This window comes from Coregonus lavaretus (genome assembly GCF_964263955.1).
Source record: "Coregonus lavaretus genome assembly, contig: HAP1_SCAFFOLD_701, whole genome shotgun sequence".
In the NCBI taxonomy this organism is placed as follows: domain Eukaryota; kingdom Metazoa; phylum Chordata; class Actinopteri; order Salmoniformes; family Salmonidae; genus Coregonus; species Coregonus lavaretus.
The window spans coordinates 252,877-273,189 of record NW_028164703.1 but is presented as its reverse complement, the minus strand read 5'-3'; the positions used below and the strand labels follow the sequence as shown (position 1 = coordinate 273,189).

Sequence of the window (20,313 nt, the reverse complement as noted above, 5' to 3'; positions counted from 1 at the left end):
AAACTGATCCTAGATCAGTGCTTAAGGGCAAGTAGCGATGATGAAGCACGAGGACAGGGGTGAGGGGTCAGCGTGTCTTACACTGCTGTGTGTTCCGTTCCTCTGACTGGGCTTGCTTGTGTGTGGGGGCGGACGGGCGCCCGAGAGGGAGGGAAGGGGGGGTACAGCGGGAGGGCGCTCTGTTGAGCCGTAGGACTGGGGGAGGGGCGGGCGGGGGGGCTGACGGTCACCCTCCAGGAGAGGACAGAGTGACCGGAACAAGGTCACCGGCTGCCGCATGAGGAGAGGATAGATAGAAAGTTGTTGTTGAAACACCGCTGGGACAACAGTATGCCACACCAGACCCTGCTTAGACAGATCAGCACAGCCTCCTGTGGCATTGAGTGGAGTTATCTGCCTCACATCCGTTTCACATGTAGGCTGCGGACAGCTCTAAATCAGTTCACAAAGACTCCATGCACAGATTATGACTATATACAGTATTTATCTGGTCTTGACATTTTCTGATGTTTTTCTTTATCCACACAGTAGAAGTGAGACTCACCTCGTTCTTCTGTAGGTTTGAGATGGGTTTGGAACCAAGGAAACCAGTGTCAGTGGTCCTCTGGGGTTTGTTCTTGGCCAGAGCCTCCATCACATCTTGGATCCTCCACAGCTCCTTTTGGATCTGGACATGCTGCTGGCTGGGAGGCTCTGTCTGCTCACCCAGTGACAGAAAATGATTAAAAACACTCTCCATCTTGAAATGTGTGTTTGCATGTGTGTGAGTGGTTGAGAGAGAGAGAGCGAGAGAGAGCGAGACAGAGAGAGAGAGAGTGTGTGTCTTACCTGTGGGCTGCCCAGGGCCTCTAGCTGTTCCAACAGGTTGGTTTTGGCCAGAGAGACTCCAGACTCCATTTTATCATACTCCCTCCACGACCGCTCCAATTCCTGAGGGACGAGAGGGTGTCACTTCTAGACAACCTGTGTGTGTGCACGTGTGTATGCGTGTGTGCACTGACTCACAGCATCGATCCTGGAGAGATCTTGACAGGTGCTGATCAGTGTGTGTGTGTGTTGACATCTGCATGTACTGTGTGTGTGTGTATACACATGAACTCACAGTGTTGACTCGGGACAGTTCTCTACAGGTACTGAGCAGTCCATTCTGCAGTACGTCTCTCTGCTGTATAAGGCTCTGTACGGCTGCTGGGTTTTCAGAGCTCTGCTCTATCTCCTGACTGGCAGACAGCAACGCCGTCTCCAAGGTGTGCTGCAGAGAGATAGGAGGAAGAAGAAGAAGAAGAAGAAGAACACAGGTCAGCACAACATCTACTGCTAACATTTGTCAGACAACTACACACAGATACACAAACAGAACCACAGGCAAAGAACCAACCACACCCATTATCATAGCATCGCCGTCATCAAAAGGGTGTACCGCCACTCCCAGGACCCTAGGGGGCAGGCTAGGGCTGCTGTCAGAGGGAGAGAGGCTTTGGGGAAGTCTCAGTTCTCAGCTGTGAGTCTGCTAGCTAGTCTATACACTGTGTACCTGTGGTACAAGCCTGGCAGAGGAGGGTTGGTAGCCTTGGAGTGACCATGAGATCCATGATATATAGTGCCTTCAGAAATAATTCATACCCCTTGACTTATTCCATATTTGTTGTGTTACAGCCTGAATTCAAAATGGATAATAATAAAAAAAATGTCCGCACAACCCCATAATGACAAAGTTTTTTTTTTTTTCGTTTTTTTCGCAAATTTGTTGAAAATGAAATACATAAATATTTAATTTACATAAGTATTCACACCCCTGAGTCAATACTTTTTAGAAGCACCTTTGGCAGCGATTACAGCTGTGAGTCTTTCTGGGTAAGTCTCTAAGAGCTTTCCACACCTGGATTGTGATTGCAAGCATACCCATAACATGATGCAGCCATCACTATGCTTGGAAATACGTAGAGTGGTACTCAGTAATGTGTTTTATTAGATTTTTCTCAAACATAACACTTTGTATTCAGGGCAAAAAGTGAATTGCTTTGCCACATGTTTTGCAGTACAACTTGTTGCAAACAGGATGCATGTTTTGGAATATTTGTATTCTGTACAGGCTAGGCTCCCTTCTTTTCAGTCTGTCCATTAGGTTAGTATTATGGAGTAACTACAATGTTGTTGCTCAATCCTCACAGCCATTAAACTGTAACTCTTTTAAAGTCACCATTTGCCTCATGGTGAAATCCCTGAGCGGTTTCCTTCCTCTCCGGCAACTGAGTTATGAAGGACGTCTGTATCTTTGTAGTGACTGGGTGTATTGATACACCATCCAAAGTCTAATAATAACTTCACCATGCTCAAAGGGATATTCAATGTCTATTATTTTTACCCATCTACCAATATGTCCCCTTCTTTGCATACATTATTATTTTTCATACCCCCCGTGGGAATCTAACCCACAACCCTGACGTTGCAAACACCATGCTCTACCAACTAAGCTACATCCCTGCCGGCCATTCCCTCCCCTCCCCTGGACGACGCCGGGCCAATTGTGCGCCGCCCCATGGGTCTCCCGGTCGCGGCCGGCTAGAGCCTGGATTCGAACCAGGATCTCTAGTGGCACAGCTAGCACTGCGATGCAGTGCCTTAGACCACTGCGCCACTCGGGAGTGGTCACTTAATTGTATGTGTGTGTTACAAAGATGAGGTAGTCAATCAAAAATCACTATTATTGCACACTATAGAGTTACCTTCTCTCTGTGTAGTTGCTGTAGTTTCTCCTCCTGTGTTCTCACCACTCGGTCCTGCTCACACAGTCTGCTCAGCTTAGTCTGAAACACACAAAAACACACACAGTGGTTGGTAAGAAACACACACACACGGTGGTTGGTAAGAATTCTGCATTGAATTAGGATTTTTCCACCGAGCTGAGCAGTGTGGTATTCTATTAACTTAATTGAATCTTTCAATCTTTGTCTAGGAAGCCAACTGCTGTGTGTCTAGACTAGAGGATACGTGCAAAGGGAAAGGAATACTTTTCCCCCTACCTAGACAAGACAATAATAAAGCACTTGGTCTTACGTCTATGTCGATGTCCTCTGGCCTCTGGTGGCTGTAGGAGTTGTCTTTGTAGTCCTCAGGGCTGATCTGAAACACCAGACAGCCTTAGAGACACACATGCTGTGTTTACACAGGCAGCCCAATTCTGATCTTCTTTTCACTAAATGGTCTATTGACCAATCTGATCAGCTCAGAAAAAGATCTGATTTGAAAAGATCTGATGTGATTGATCAAAAGACCAATTATTGGAAAACATTTCAGAATTGGGCTGCCTGAGGGAAGACAGCCATAGACAGGGTACTGCAAAACAACATGTAATACAGACCCATGACGGGGTGCTTCTCAATAGTCTACTTGTCTCCTAGTTAAAGAACTGGACTGGTGAAAGCACATTTCTAGTAGGTATCCACCATATTGCTTACAGCCGTCCCGTGTCTTCCGATCAGTGCAGATGAAGGAGATGACACAAGGAGAAGAGGCCACTAGAGTATTGAGATGCACTCATGATCTGGTTATTCATTGTGATGTGGTTTTCATGGTAAATATCTGCATCCTTATAGGAGTTGTCCAAGGGTCAATGAAGCTCAGAGAGAGGGGGTGAAGTGATGGAGCTCTCCATGCAATTTCATTGACCTTCTCTTCTCATGATTTATGACTTTACAACACTTCGGATACAACTTCTCAGGCCAAATTTCCATTTCATAATAAGGAGTGTCAGCCCCCTCTGCTGGGAAATCAGACTGTGTTTTCCACCTCAGTAGCATCACTGATAACAGTCCTACTGATGGAGGCTCCAGGGCTGTGAAGAAGCTATGAAGAGGACAGGAAGCTGGCATCAGGAGGTCACCAGAGACTAGTGGAGGATGCTCTTACACACACACACACACACACACACACACACACACACACACACACACACACACACAGCTTTAAGAGAGGCTAGAGGGCTGCTGTAGTGGTTGGCTAGGCTGGATGTATAGTCCTCTGTGCTGGCAGCTCTGCCCTGTGCCACACTAATTACTGTCCCCTCGGTGCGCTCTTCATTACTGCTGTCCCCCGGTACACTCTGTCATGGCTGGAGCTTGACTAATGAAAACCTCTAAAAGACCTGGGCTAAATCTGGCCCTCACGGAGGCACACACATTAACGCACACAGCGCACACACACCCACACACACACACCTGGGAAAACCAGCCATCCTCACTCTCCTGACTACTTCAGTTAAGGAGCAGGCAGGTGATTTTCAACCCCAGGATGGCTAAAGAGGGGGAGGTTTAAGAGAGCAGGGCTGAAGTCAACCTTTAAAAGCCTGTAATAATAATAATTAATAATAATAATTATAATTAGTCATTTAGCAGACGCTCTTATCCAGAGCGACTTACAGGAGCAATTAGGGTTAAGTGCCTTGCTCAAGGGCACATCGACAGATTTTTCACCTAGTCTGCTCGGGGATTAGAACCAGCGACCTTTCGGTTACTGGCACAACGCTCTTAACCACTAAGCTACCTGCCGCCCTAAGTATAAAGTGATAATATAGCAGTGGAAAGGCCAGACTATGGAACCCACACACTACTCCCTCCAGGACAATTTCCCCAGCTAAAAATAAAATACCCCTGCACTCGTTGAATCAGTGTTACACTCGGGCCACCACCCAAAAAAGGAAGTGATTCTATTGAATTCATCAATAAAATGTTTTGCATTGAGCTCTTATCATACCCACATATCGACAGACAGAAAATAATATTACAAAGCACAGAGAAGAGAGGTGCTGATTTGACAGTGATCGTACAGTACCTATCAAACATAAGATCCATCAACAACAGCATTGGTATTGCAGGAAGATGGGGTATGGCTGTAAGGTGGCATCCACCATCATACCCAACAGCAACAATACCATCAAGTTACAATGAGGTAGGATGGGCATGGCTATGTAGCATCCACCATAAGCCATGCTAACATCAGTCCAACCTTGGACTGACCAAAAAAACTAAAATGGATGAAGAGGATGTGCTGTAGTCAAAACAACACATGAATGTACATATCAAACAATGTTGTGATCATGACACCAGGAAGAGGGGGAACCGACGACTGACTGACTGCATCCAATGTGAACAAAAGGATGGATCGATGATGAAGGGAGGAGAGGAGAGCAGTGGAGGAGAAGAGTCATTGGTTTGCCAATAAGACCTTACTTGCTGGTACAGTTGAGGCCTTGGAGCAGAGTTCTCAATCATAGTGTGAATCATGAAGATTAACGGCTCATTGTCCTTCGTCTAGTGGAGATCGAAGTTAGGTAGGGTGGAAGAGAAGGGAGGAACAATACACAACAGTACAATATAGGTGTTAGTTACTGAACACAGCAGCACAGCCTAGAAAGGATCCATAGAAATAAAGAACACAGTGTTGTCATAGTGTACTAGTGATTGAGGGAGACAGGGGCTTGAGCCAACAACCCTGTGGTTATAACTACCACCTGTGCCATAAAGGCCCAGACCTCTTAGGAGAAGTCGTAGTACGTTTACAGCACATACAAGGAGGCTACAGTTGGGTCCAAAAGACAATATTGCCAGTCCCTCTCAGTAGACGGAGGAGAGACATAACGTCCTGCTTTGCTTAATGTCATCGTTCATATCATCTCCGACCAATAACTACCAACTAATAGCAAAACAATTGCATGCATCAGAGCCTATGGACCAGAGGAACGAGCGCGGTGGCAAGTTAAAGTTCATTCATAACCGCTGTGAAATTGCCTGCCATTAGAGGTGAAAGCCTTTGAAATGGCAGATCAAATCATTTCACATTTGGTTAAGAGGGGTCACAATCAGACTCAGTGAAGTCACTAAGTGAGGTCCCCGTGTACACACGGTAGAGTGGTTTCTCCTGCTGAACATGACCTTTTCAGAAACAGGTACTCAATTATTTATCTATCGTGGAAACCCAGTTCTCAACTGGAGGGCCCATTCCAAAAATAAACGGCAACTTTAGACGTCTGCCCTGATTAGCTATGCCTGAGTAAGCATTAGTCAGAACGTTCGGTCGCTAGGCCTAGCTACTTTACCTGAAACCCCGGAGGTTGTTTCTATATAGTCTTAATTACATTATGATAATGACATGACTAACTTACTACAGGTACACATCATCAAGTTAAAAACACAACATGCCTTAAGGTTCCCTTCATCCTCAAAAGTTTAAGTTTGCTCTCGTGCTTTCTCAAGCGTTAATTATTTTTATATTTTTTATAAAGAGTATTCTCCAGGGACAGTACGAACTATACAGCAAAAAAACATGTACGCTTATTAGCTTAGGGCAGCATTACCACGGCAAGGAAAGTCGTTAAAAAAGTTTTAAAGTATTTTTACTATTCTTGTACTGAGCTAGCCAATATGTCTCCCGTGGGAATGCAGGTTTGCGCAGCTCCTATTCTGCAGTGTACGGTATATACTTCAGGAGGGCTGGAGAGAAAAGAGTGAAAAGTAGAGAGAAAGGACAGAAAAGAGAAAAGGCTAAAAGGAGGAGGCCCTGGCATTTGAGGCGCTAATAACCCTGGGCAGAGTGAGAGCAGCTGGGTGTATGACTAACCCTGAGAAACAGAGAAACACAGACAGAGTGAGAGAGAGAGAGAGAGAGACAGAGCAACCAGAGATAGAGCCGTACTCCTCACCTGGCTGTCCAGATACATGAGGTTCCTCTGAAGGTGATGAGACAGGACCTCACTCTAACATCACAAGTCAGCAGCAGAGAGGGAGGAGAGAAGAGTTAGACAGGAGAGAAAGAGAGAAGAGGGGAGAGAGAGAGAGAGAGAGAGAGAGAGAGAGAGAGAGAGAGAGAGAGAGAGAAGAGGGGAGAGAGAGAGAGAGAGAGAGAGAGAGAGAGAGAGAGAGAGAGAGAGAGAGAGAGAGAGAGAGAGAGAGAGAGAGAGAGAGAGAGAGAGTGAGTAAGGGAAGTAGTAGGAAATAGAGGAAGAACTAGCACAGGCTGATAGTGAAAGATGGAGATGATAGAGGAAGTTGTTACTGTGGCTTTGGTATTAATCTGAAGCATGAACCGCCATTTACTGTTGATGACTGAACTAAATCAAACCATGCAAAACCTGAAGTTGCAAGTAGATTTGTTCACTACACATCATATCAAACTACTTACCAACACTTGCCTACTTACCAACACTAATGAGAAACCACAGCAGACAACAAGCAGGCAATCACATGATACTCATACCATGCTGTCCTATGCTTGTCAACAGTTCAAAAGATGAAATCAAGGCCAGATGAACGCAGCACACCAAAGGGTTGAAAGGAGTTCAAAACTCAACCAAAACTCAACCATACACCACTGAACCACACAGGTAGGAGCAAACACATCATATGCATTCACTAGAATGCATGGCCTGCTCATAGAGCCTTGAGCTGCATGGAGATGGCACATCAACGCCCACCCACCCACCCACACACACACACCACCCCTGGAGATGACCAATGACATGCTGTGCATGTGCACCCTCCTGGTGCTAACCTTGGCGTTGGGCCCCTCCATGCTGAGGATCATTAGCTGAGCCACAGTGTGCTCCCGGATGCTGTTGAGCTCAGCCTGCTGGCGACGTAGTTTTATTAACAGCAGGGTCAGCTCCTCTGGCTGCACAACAGCATAAACACAGAGGAGATAACGAGACAGTCAATTCATCAAGCCGTCGATCAATTAACAAATACATTAACCACACCTCTCTTGATTTTCCGTTGGGAAATTATTTGAAATTGAGGAAAAGTTGTGACTGGTTAGGGCAGGGATTAAATAAAGCTATGTTTCTAACCAGGACTCTGACAAGTCTTTAGGCACAACCCAAGAGGCCTTTGGAAACACTTTGGAAACACTGGTTTGGGGTCTCGGCTGGGGCTGGGCTTTAGGACTTGCACCTTTAGAGAATCTGGCTGAAATAAACTGCCTTAGTCCCCTGCCTCCAAACTGAGTAACTCTCCGTCAAATGGATGTGAAAAAAATAGATAATATATTCAGTAACAGTAAAAAGCGATCATTTCAAATCACTTGACAAATATTTCTCAACAACTGCCTTCTGAAGCCGCCCCACTGCATGCATTCCACTGACGTTGCGCAATCACAATAATATTCAGAGAGTTACAAAATGAACTGTGCAGAATATCAATCTCTCCGGCTGATTCCAGTTTACTCAATTTGAGAGGACACAGCCAGAAGGCAATTTCATTGGTGCCACTGTCTCTCTCTCCGTATCATCACAAAGACAATGTCATTATTTTAATCACATTGTGTCTGCTACTGACAGAAATAACAAATGCTTGCAATAATAGACAGCAGAGAATGTAACAAGGCACATATTCTGACAGAAATATTTTACTCATACGGGCTATCCATTGTAGCATGACAGAATGACAGTAATACATGATAGCTTGCGTGTCAAACATTGCGTGCCTCAAACATGTTTTTTTTCCTGTCACATTGAAATCATACCAATAGCATAACTATCATTCACAATGCATTGTTTTTGAGAGAAAATAGGACAGGAGAGATGAGAGGACAGGACAGGAGAGGAGGACAAGAAAGCAGAGAAGAGGTGAAGGAGGTCAGGGTTAGTTAGGTGACTCACCGTCTTGCCCTGTAGTGACTGTGGGGTAATGGTCTGCACTGGGATGCCTGCTGGCATGGACCGGCGGTCAGGTGGGTAGTTATACTGAGAGAGCGAGACAGGACAGGAGGAGGACAGGATGCTTTGTTACATGTACTGATTTGAACTGGCAGACAAGTCAAATGAATGCTTTAAAATAAACCAAATAACTACTGCTCAATGCAGATCATTTCCAGTCATTTCTGTGTGCTTGAAACCCCTGGTGATTATTTTGATGTGTAAGACTGGCTTAGATGATTGTGGTCCATTCCCTGTCCATTACCTTGGTGAGGTGAGTCCTGTGCCTGCGGTCTATAGTCATAGTCTGGTCCCCTCTGAAGACGGGTGAGGACACCTCGGACCTGGTCGACCCTGGTGGGTTGTCTCTGCGGTGCTGGCCTGGAGGGGAGAAGGTGTGGTAGAGGGCCAGGGATCCATGGGAGGGGGATGTGGGGATGGAGTGGGCCACCCCCTGGTGCTCAGAGATGTTCCCCATCGTCTTGGGGCTGGGCAGGGTTCCGTAGTGGCCTGGTGGTGGTGGACCCTGCCTGGAGAAGGCCTGCCTCTGTTGCCACTCATACAGCTGCCACATGGTGTCGTCCCTCACGGAGCGCCTCTTGTCTGCATTTACAGTTTTACATTTTAGTCATTTTGCAGAGGCTCTTATCCACACCGACTTAAACTAGGTTAAAACAAACACAATATATCAGTCATTACAAGTAAAACTGTACAACCTCAAGATAGCAACTATCTGCAAAATCGGTGCCAGAAAGAAAATAAGAAGTGTGAGTGTAAGTGCAAGAAAGACAAGTATAACAGTAAAGTCTTGAACTGTGTCCCAAATGGCACCTTATCCCCTATAGCCCCTTGTCAAATGCAGTGCACTATATAGGGAATGGGGTGCCATTTGGGACAGCCAAGTACAACAGTAAAGTTGAAGACCCATCACCTGAGTTGGATGTGGGAGCCAGGGTACGGTCGTAGACGGAGCCGGCCACGCTGCAGATGCTCTCGGGTCGGGACAGCATGTTCCTGGGGAGGGTACGGTAGCCCTCAGGGTAGCGGGGAACGATCTGGGATCGGTGGCTGGGCATGTTGCGGGGCAAGGTCTGGTAGGAGGTGATGCTGGAGGACAGGGGGGAAAAGGAGGGGGAAATCAATCAATGAATCAGCTAATAAAACATGATTTTCAATAGCTTGATTTACAAATACTTTGATCAATCAATCAATCCACTTCCTATTCATATAGCATTATATAGTTCTAGATAACAACCTGGGCCTAACCCCTAAAGAGCAATAAGAGGTACTTAGTACAGCACGCTTACTGCCTCTCTCTGTTAGTCTTAACAGTACTGTACAGTACCTACTACCTACTGTAAAAGGTACTTGGCTCCAGCTCCCTCTCACAGGAAATGTGCTGTAGGGAATACAAACCAGTCTTAACCCTTTAACTGTCTTCTTGAAAAACATGTTGAAAAAAAGATATGTCACCTTAAATTCCTAGTACAAACGACTCAAATAAGAATTTCCAATAGTTTTCTTTTACAACTAGATGTTTATTTGGGAAATTACAGAGCTCGACCAGGCGGTTGAGAAGTCAAAAGAGGGTCATACTAGCAATGTCATATTAGAATAGTAATTTGCATAGCATATTTACTCATCTCAATAATATTACATACATTACTTTAGATCTGCTTAAATTGCTTTTATAGATACTTTATAGATGTTAAATAAGGACAGATGTCAAATTTGAACAAATCATGGTAATTTTGTGTGTCCAAATTGATGCATTGTTAGGTGGTGTATAGTTCAATGTCCCCAAAATGGTTCTTACATTTCTAATATCCAGGTTTTTCCACTGTGTGTCACACATGTTCAGACTGCCTTTTGAGATCATGTGTGACAAAGTGCAATGTTTTTGTACTAGTAAAGGCAAGGAGAGTTTTTCAGATTTCTTCTTTTCAATATGTTACCATCCATTGCTGATTCAACTAAGCTAGTTCTACATACAAAACACACTTAATTTAACAGATTTAATTTAATTTAGAATACATATAGGGTTACAGGAATGCTTATCAGGCGTCTGTAAATAGAGGAAGTTCTTGGAAATTATCTTAGCAAAGAAGATCTCAGCAATGATGCTACACGCTCACACCCATACACATGAACACACACCGCATGTGGAAAGGGAGGAGACAGAGCAATGTGTCCTCCTGCTACAAAGTATTTTTGCCCTTTATTTAAACATTTTGGAGTGCCACCATTTCCTAATGTTCTTGGACTTGGTATATCCCTTGAAGTACAGTACCAGTCAAACGTTTGAACACACCTACTCATTCAAGGGTTTTTCTTTATTTTTACTATTTTCTACATTGTAGAATAATAGTTAAGACATCAAACTATGAAATAACACATATGGAATCATGTAGTAACCAAAAAAGTGTTAAACAAATCAAAATATATTTTGTATTTGAGATTCTTCAAATAGCCACCGTTTGCCTCGATGACAGCTTTGCACGCTCTTGGCAAACTCAGGTTTGATCACTAGTTCCTCCTTTCATCTGTGGCGCTGCTTTTCTGTGCTAGTCTACAAGTGCTACGTTATATATGGGATGCTTAAGTAGCCATATAGAGTATACTGTAAACCAAACATCTGTACAGATTTCCTATCTTTTCATTCAAAATGTATCTTGAGCTGCCAGTTCTGGTTATAGACCGCACGTACACGGACCCATAGAGATGTATAGAGGGCACACTTGCCACTAGACGGGAAAGCCCTCTATGGGCTTTTCTATCACAGAAGCGATCAATAGCAAAGATTGTGTGGCGGAAAACGCACCCACCCACCCAGGCTCCGCCGACATTAACAGCTTTCCAGTCTTATCATCCTGGCTTTCTCTGCGACAAATGTCGTGTGTTTAGCCCCCTACTTTCTATGGAGTCCATAGTCACCTTGATAATGACTGGGACCCCCTGGTCCGTCTGTAACCTTCACCCTGGACGACCGCTAGGAAGACCTGGGGAGGGCTTAACCTGTGGCTAGAGAGATCCTTCTGTGACCAACTGGGTATGAACCCGGGTCTCTTACTTGTGTTTGCCCACAGAGCTCAAGCCTCAAGGAGCTAACATAATTCTTCAGGTCTTAGGCAAGGTTACTCCAGCGGAAGACCTGACCTTTAGCTTCAGGGATGATGCTTCTCTGTGGCTTGTACTGATAAGGCTGTACCATAATAATGGAGACTAAACAGCCATATCAGGCCTACTCTGTGGCCTACCATAGTCAGTGCATTGCTGGTCTAGGCAAGCTGCTGAAAACTGATCTGAGGAGAGGACCGTTATCTGTGCTGCATGTGCCAGAGATAATAATCTGGAATATGGAGGCGTTCTAGAATATCTTTAAAACTCTGTCTTTGAAAATAGAAATAACTCCTTCTGCTTCTGCTTTTTTTGAAGGCCCAATGCAGTCAAAAGCGAGATTTGGTTGGAGGTTGGAATAATACTGTGAATTTGTGAAAATGATGATAATTCCCTTTTAGTGCAAGAGCTGTTTGAAAAGATGGCCTGAAATTTCAGCCTGTTTTGGTGGGAAGGAATTTTGCCTGCCTGGCGACATTACCAGGCGGTAATTTAGTTAATAGACCAATAAGAGAGAGAGTTCCAAACCTCTCTGCCAATAAAATATAGTTTTCCGTTTTTCCCTCCCCACTCAGACCACTCCCAGACAGTCCTAGCCAAAGTCTTGCTTGAGAAATTGCTATTTGCTAAAATGCTATTTTTGTTTATTTTTGACAATTTTAATTGAAAATAATCACAGTAAGGTACTTAAATGTTAACCAGAAATTATTTAATATTGAGATAAAAACAGCAGCATTGGAACTTTAAACAGAATCAAAAGCCAGTTTCCAACATTTCGGCTGGATGCCTTTATCAAGAGCATAAACAATAATAAAATACTACAATAAAACTAGGTTCCCTCCAATTCACAAATATTGTGCAGAAATTACTTAATTGGCCAGATAGGTGGACACCTCCCTACACCCATGAGTTAATAAATTGTTAAATTACATATGTAATAAACCATATACAGGCAACACTCAAGCAAAAAAACACATTTGTTAAACAACTAGATTAAAATAACGGGTTCATGGTAATTGGTCAGTCACGTATCGTCATTCAAAGCAGCATACAGCAGATGGTCACATTGGTTTTACCCTGATATACAACAAAAATAGTACAAAACCATTGATGGAGCCTTTTTCAGTTCCTCTAAGCAACAAAGATATGTGTTAGTGATAAGGTGTTGGAAAAAAAGAACATTGGATCTGATAAAAATTGAAGAAGTAAAAACAATAAATGGGTTTATTTCTAAGTAAATTAAATAGGCTTATTTCTAAGTAATTTCAGATGAAGCAGAAAAAGTACACTCCAGACAGAGCAATAAAAAGGACTTAATCAGAATTGTCTAAACAAACCTCAAATACCGGTAGACATTTTGTACAGAAGACTTTTAACTGCAAATAAAATACCTCAACATATCTGCCAACACTATTTGTCTCAGCATTAACAGAAGGTCCTACATAAACCTTTTATCTCAAGCTTCAGTCAGAGGGTTCAGTTTAGCCCATAGTCTGTCCCAGAATGCCTGGTGATGATGGGGGTCCTGGGGCCAGTCCAAATAGGTCCTGGTCTTGACCAGGCGAGCCAGCCTGTGGTGGGCAGACAGCCGGCGAGGGGGGATCTTCTCCAGGAAGACCAGGAGGAGGATGTCCCTTTGCTCCACCTGCAGCCTGGAGGTGGCCAGCTTCATCTCCAAGGAACACCAGTTACTGTACAGGTAGTGGCGGCTGACCAGGCAGAGGGTGTGACGGCTCCGGTAGAGGCTGTCTGTGATGTTCTCCACAATGTCCTTCCCCAGCTGGAAGTCCCTGCTGTGCAGACAGAGGCGCAGGAAAGGGGGACCCCTCTGCTCCAGGTTGGGTAGCAGCTCCTCCACCACCCAGCGCTCGTCCTTCCCGCTGTAGGAGACAAATGCATCGTAGTGGTAGCGCCCCCTGGTGTTTGATCGCATCGCCTCCGACAGCCAGCCAAGGGTGATGTGGTAGAGGGGGAGGAGGTAAGGACCGGCCAGGTTGTGGACCAACACCACCAGCATGAAGAACAGGACTCCCAGGCCAGTCGCAGCAAAGAGCACAAAGCCCACCTCTGTTGTGCAGTTGGCTTCTGTGTACTTGACAAAGTTAGGTGTCTAGTCCATTGTCCAACAAGCATATCAAGTCCTCTAAAGTATATATAAGTTCATGATTAAGCATGATCACTTCAACCGGCCTGTACCCCTTTGCCCATGAAATGAGCCAAGCATTGTCACAACTGCAAAATATCTGTAACGTATCAAGTATCAAATACTTTAGGCTAGAGAGAGGTTCGGTAAAGCTGTAGATTACATGATAAATGTTCTCGATACGCAAATATAATGTTTTCAAGGATTTAAAGTCTTTAGTTAAACTCCCCTCTAAAGAGTCAATCCTGCAGTTTGAAAGTTTCAGAACCTCCAGTTTGGTCAGGTTGGAAAATGGTGTCGCAGAATGCTGTATTAAAAGGTCCACCTGTATTAGAGTCAGTTTCCTCAGGTGAATCAGCTGATTCGTTGATGTTAAATCAACACTTTTAGCTGAAAGCTTTGATCTGTACACAAATGTCTCCACAGACCTGCAGTACTTTCCCATGAATTCAGATCCACAAAGGAATTCTTCAGCGTCAACATTAAGATGGGTTACAGACTTAAAGAAGGGTCTGTCACAGTCTTCAAATGACACTGTCTGGCCTTTGAGTTGGAGACTCAGGTTCTGTTTAGATGTGATGTTACTGCCAATAATCAACTGCATTGGCCTCATACCTGAACTAATGTGCAGATGAGTCTGGTGACTCAGAATGTCACTGAATACAAGTGTCAGATTCAGCTTTATCACAGCTTCTCTTGGTGGATAGTTCAAGTACCCCAGAAACACTTGTCTTAGACACGTAAGGTGTGCGAAAGACATTGCTTCAATATTGTAGATCTGTGGATTTTCCCTGAGGTCTAACAATGTCAAACTATGTAAACCAATAAACGTGTTTGCATGTAACTGGGTTATATTATTTTGTGTAATGTCTAAGGACTCCAGATTTGCCAATCCGAGGAAAGCAAAGTCTTCAATGTTTGAAATTAAACTACATGATACATTTAGAGACTGCAGGTTCTCAAGACAGCTGAACTGTTTTGCAAAAAGCGTTTGTATATTGCTCGACGTGAAAGAGAGTAGTGTTAACCATGTGATTGGTTGATTTCGGAAGGAGCAGAGGTCAAGACTGTTTTGTGTCTGGCCAGATACATATAATATTTTAAGGTTTTTGAGACTGAAAATAAAATTCCATTTCAAATGGGGAGTAGAATGGAAGAGTCCATGTCCATAAAAATCCATATATTCCAGCCCAATGCACAATTCTACACTGGACATGGAGAGGCTGCTTGTATTGGCATTGGCAAAACGTATTTTCTTGATTGAAAGCAAAAACACTACATTACAGACACTTTCAAAATCAATGTAATTGCAACTAGAGAAAACCAAGGACTGGATTTGCTTAATGCCAGACAGGGGAAGGCGCAGTAGGACGTCCTGGTTTAGGCCCCCAGAAAAACTTGTCAGGTTCTGGAAACAAGCCAGTGCACCTTCCTCTATATGGTTTATTTGACCAAATACTAATCCGGCGCTTGTTAGATTTTTGAAAACAGGTGTCATGCTTTCGTTGGCGTTTAAGATGGAGCAGTTTGATTGGTTTAATGATTGTATATTTGGTGCCTCTACGAATAGCTTTGTAAGTGACTTTATATTCATTATTCTGCATAGTATTTCTGACAAATCCTCTACACAGGGTTCACCAATGAAGACACTTTGTAATTGAGGTGTGCCATGGAAAACATTACATTTACATTTTAGTCATTTAGCAGACGCTCTTATCCAGAGCGACTTACAGGAGCAATTAAGGGTTAAGTGCCTTGCTCAAGGGCACATCGACAGATTTTTCACCTAGTCGGCTCGGGGATTAGAACCAGCGACCTTTCGGTTACTGGCACTACACTCTTAACCACTAAGCTACCTGCCGCCCGAATATGTTAGGCCCAATATGACAATCACAGCACCCAGTGACTCTTCCATTAAAGTATATATGTTGCAGATTTGGAAGGACCTGGCTATTACCAGTTGGAAGGATTTGGGGAAAACAGCCTCCAATGTACAGGTACTCCAAATACTGAAAACAAGAGAAAAAGCCCAGAGACATGGAACTATTTTCACCATGTTTCATTGATATGCAGAGGGTATTGATATTAGAGGGAAGTCCAAGCAGATCCTCCTCGATGGCTGTGACATCTTGACAGGCAGCAGTATACTGTTCTGCTAAAGGACAGTATATCCAGGTGGGCAAGTATTCACCACTGTTATAAATGTGGCATTTAGGATGCATCCATCCACTAACACTCTGAATCCACAGGAACAGGACGGCAGGGTGGGAAAACATCTCTCCCAACGACAGTAAAATCTACTGAGATGATTGTCAGAATAGTTCGGTTCCGGTTGAAATCTGTAGAACGTTGGTTTGATATAGTAACATCCTTCGGAGTGCTGCAAACAGTATGGAGTCTTTCTTCTTCGTCTTCTTCTTTGTCTTCTTGTTCTTTATTATTTCAGATGCCTTTCTCCTTGGTAACAGCTCACAGCTTTTTTTTGTTCCATTACTCTGCCTTTTCACCCTCCAGTTGAATGGTACTTAAGGTTACAAAGTCATTCTCTAATGGTTAGTTTGGTTCCAAAAGTAAATAAAGTATAAATGTCCCAATGTCAATGAAGAAATTAGTGGAGGGCTGCAAAGTGTTCTCTGACCGTCACAGTTAATGTCTGCATACATCTGAGGAGCAGTAGCACTTTATTTGTACAGTACAGTCATACTGTCTGTTAAACATATTGTGCAAGTCTATTTTTGCATCTCTTTCAGTTCCTCAAAAAAAGAGACATTCTTTCAAAAAAGACAATTAACATGAAGGATATGTTTGAACATGATAGATTTCAGAAGATCACTAAAATATCTGTAAGAGTTACAGAGGGTCAAAGTCTTGGGGGTATGATCTTTGACCCTCTGTAACTTTCTCACTCATCATTATTCACAATTCATTCAAGATTATCTGTAATCTTGGCAGCATCCACATTACATTTACATTTTCGTCATTTAGCAGATGCTCTTATCCAGAGCGACGTACAAATTGGTGCATTCACCTTATGATAGCCAGTGGGACAACCACTTTACAATATATATATATATACACAGTGGGGAAAAAAAGTATTTAGTCAGCCACCAATTGTGCAAGTTCTCCCACTTAAAAAGATGAGAGAGGCCTGTAATTTTCATCATAGGTACACGTCAACTATGACAGACAAATTGAGAAAAAAAAAATCCAGAAAATCACATTGTAGGATTTTTTATGAATTTATTTGCTAATTATGGTGGAAAATAAGTATTTGGTCACCTACAAACAAGCAAGATTTCTGGCTCTCACAGACCTGTAACTTCTTCTTTAAGAGGCTCCTCTGTCCTCCACTCGTTACCTGTATTAATGGCACCTGTTTGAACTTGTTATCAGTATAAAAGACACCTGTCCACAACCTCAAACAGTCACACTCCAAACTCCACTATGGCCAAGACCAAAGAGCTGTCAAAGGACACCAGAAACAAAATTCTAGACCTGCACCAGGCTGGGAAGACTGAATCTGCAATAGGTAAGCAGCTTGGTTTGAAGAAATCAACTGTGGGAGCAATTATTAGGAAATGGAAGACATACAAGACCACTGATGATCTCCCTCGATCTGGGGCTCCACGCAAGATCTCACCCCGTGGGGTCAAAATGATCACAAGAACAGTGAGCAAAAATCCCAGAACCACACGCGGGGACCTAGTGAATGACCTGCAGAGAGCTGGGACCAAAGTAACAAAGCCTACCATCAGTAACACACTACGCCGCCAGGGACTCAAATCCTGCAGTGCCAGACGTGTCCCCCTGCTTAAGCCAGTACATGTCCAGGCCCGTCTGAAGTTTGCTAGAGTGCATTTGGATGATCCAGAAGAGGATTGGGAGAATGTCATATGGTCAGATGAAACCAAAATATAACTTTTTGGTAAAAACTCAACTCGTCGTGTTTGGAGGACAAAGAATGCTGAGTTGCATCCAAAGAACACCATACCTACTGTGAAGCATGGGGGTGGAAACATCATGCTTTGGGGCTGTTTTTCTGCAAAGGGACCAGGACGACTGATCCGTGTAAAGGAAAGAATGAATGGGGCCATGTATCGTGAGATTTTGAGTGAAAACCTCCTTCCATCAGCAAGGGCATTGAAGATGAAACGTGGCTGGGTCTTTCAGCATGACAATGATCCCAAACACACCGCCCGGGCAACGAAGGAGTGGCTTCGTAAGAAGCATTTCAAGGTCCTGGAGTGGTCTAGCCAGTCTCCAGATCTCAACCCCATAGAAAATCTTTGGAGGGAGTTGAAAGTCTGTGTTGCCCAGCGACAGCCCCAAAACATCACTGCTCTAGAGGAGATCTGCATGGAGGAATGGGCCAAAATACCAGCAACAGTGTGTGAAAACCTTGTGAAGACTTACAGAAAACGTTTGACCTGTGTCATTGCCAACAAAGGGTATATAACAAAGTATTGAGAAACTTTTGTTATTGACCAAATACTTATTTTCCACCATAATTTGCAAATAAATTTATTAAAAATCCTACAATGTGATTTTCTGGATTTTTTTCCCTCATTTTGTCTGTCATAGTTGACGTGTACCTATGATGAAAATTACAGGCCTCTCTCATCTTTTTAAGTGGGAGAACATGCACAATTGGTGGCTGACTAAATACTTTTTTCCCCCACTGTATAGCCAGATGAGAGTTGTGTTTCAGGTTTACCTTTACACAATTTTCAACAGCGAATAAATAACAATAAACTAGCAAATTACATAGGTTGTCACTCAACTAATAAAGCCTAATATCAAGCAAGCCATTTTAGCATTTGCTTGCTGAAGGTGGCGCACAGATGTGTAAGATCAGGAACAGGCCGTCTACCTCGCGTTGGTCAGCGCGCGAAGCTGGGCACAGTGCAAGGTTTGACTAGGCTACTGATTTTGCCAGGGGGTTGTTCGGCTTGCAAAATTACTTGTAGATCAATGACTGCCAACACAGTTATATATAGTTCGACACTGTTGTCACAAAATATATATATTTTTTTTTCGGTAGGTAGAAATAATGTAATATGAGCATAAAAAAATGTGAACCGGCGATTCTTAACATTTTTTTTAGATTTTTGGACCGGCATGCTAAATTTGGGTCGGTATGCAAAACATGCTCTACCCGCCGGTTGAGAATATGAATTACCTACATTTACATTTTAGTCATTAAGCAGACGCTCTTATCCAAAGTGACTTACAGGACCAATTAGGGTTAAGTGCTCTGCTCAAGGGCACAGACAGATTTTTCACCTAGTTGGCTCAGGGAATCGAACCATCGACCTTTCGGTTACTGGCCCAATGCTCTTAACCGCTAGACTACCTGCCACCGCTAATTACCTGTGTGTTTATCTAATTAAAGCATTATGCTAATAAGTCCCAGCTTTAACTTTACCTTTCCTTTATATACCTAGGAGACACAATGAATGGCTGGGTCATTACCATATCACAGACACACTCAGGTCTTTATCAGGAGAGGAGGAGCATGGATAGGTCATGACCTCATTACAGTAAGATCTGATTGGCTACTAGTGTTAATATGAGTCACTGATTCGCCGAATGTACAGTACTTTCTAGCTAATAAGTCACTGTACATTCCAGTGGAGTGACTGTACTTATTAACAAGACTAAGTATCAGACACAAAGACACCAACGACCTTTATGAAGTCTCAAAATCGTATCCAGAAACTAGCCTGTATACGATAAATAAAAACATATCCCCTTGAGGATGAGACATAGTCTGACAGTATATAGGCCTACTACAACTGCATGGTAAGAGTCCATTTGCCATTACAACAGTAAGCTAAAAGAGACAGGGGACATTAAAAGAACAGGGGGCTCATTTGAACCAGTCCTTTGTTTGTGCTGTTTAGCATCAGAGTCCTTCCTCTTTTCAGAGGATTAATTGCCGTAAACAAATGCAGTTTAATGGGGAGGGAAAAGGGAAAGTAGGGCGCTGGCTCTAATCTGTATTCTCGCTGGCTCTGAGACTAGGCTATAGTAGAGGCTGCAGGCTGAATGTCTGGCCTCCTAATATTGGCCTAGTACAGTAAATTCACAGCTAGAGTAGGGACAGAGAGAGTTCAGTGGTAAAGAGGGCAGAACCTCAAACACAGCCAATAGCATACAAGCACAGGGGCATAAAGTTTACATCCATAGCTTATGTTCTACAAACACAGGCACATAGGTCATCAGTAGAGCCTAGTGAGCTATAGCCAGTACCTTCACTGGACAGCCATCTTCAAATACATCATAATAAAGTCCTGTACTAGGTGCAATGCATATGGATTTCATTGATCTATATTCCACACAGTACAACAGTTTTAATATCTCACCC

At 43.5% G+C, this 20,313-nt stretch overlaps 1 protein-coding gene and 1 pseudogene across 2 annotated transcripts in view; both read right to left on the bottom strand.

Moving 5' to 3' along the window:
* Window positions 1-442: 442 nt before the first annotated feature.
* Window positions 443-20,313, bottom strand: part of LOC311116740 (pleckstrin homology domain-containing family A member 5-like) — a gene marked incomplete at both ends in the record, with an annotated part of 68,726 nt that continues 48,855 nt past the window's right edge. Inside the window, 8 exons of the mRNA XM_084191781.1 lie at window positions 443-697; window positions 829-930; window positions 1,103-1,252; window positions 2,727-2,807; window positions 3,058-3,123; window positions 8,651-8,734; window positions 8,952-9,289; window positions 9,618-9,793. Of these exons, the coding sequence (XP_084047907.1) occupies window positions 443-697; window positions 829-930; window positions 1,103-1,252; window positions 2,727-2,807; window positions 3,058-3,123; window positions 8,651-8,734; window positions 8,952-9,289; window positions 9,618-9,793 (1,252 nt within the window). The remainder of the gene's footprint in view (window positions 698-828; window positions 931-1,102; window positions 1,253-2,726; window positions 2,808-3,057; window positions 3,124-8,650; window positions 8,735-8,951; window positions 9,290-9,617; window positions 9,794-20,313) is intronic.
* Window positions 13,229-16,222, bottom strand: LOC311116741 (annotated as a pseudogene). The gene is made up of 2 exons: window positions 15,795-16,222; window positions 13,229-15,634 (listed from the first exon to the last, which is right to left on the bottom strand). The product of its transcript is annotated as an uncharacterized misc_RNA (transcript).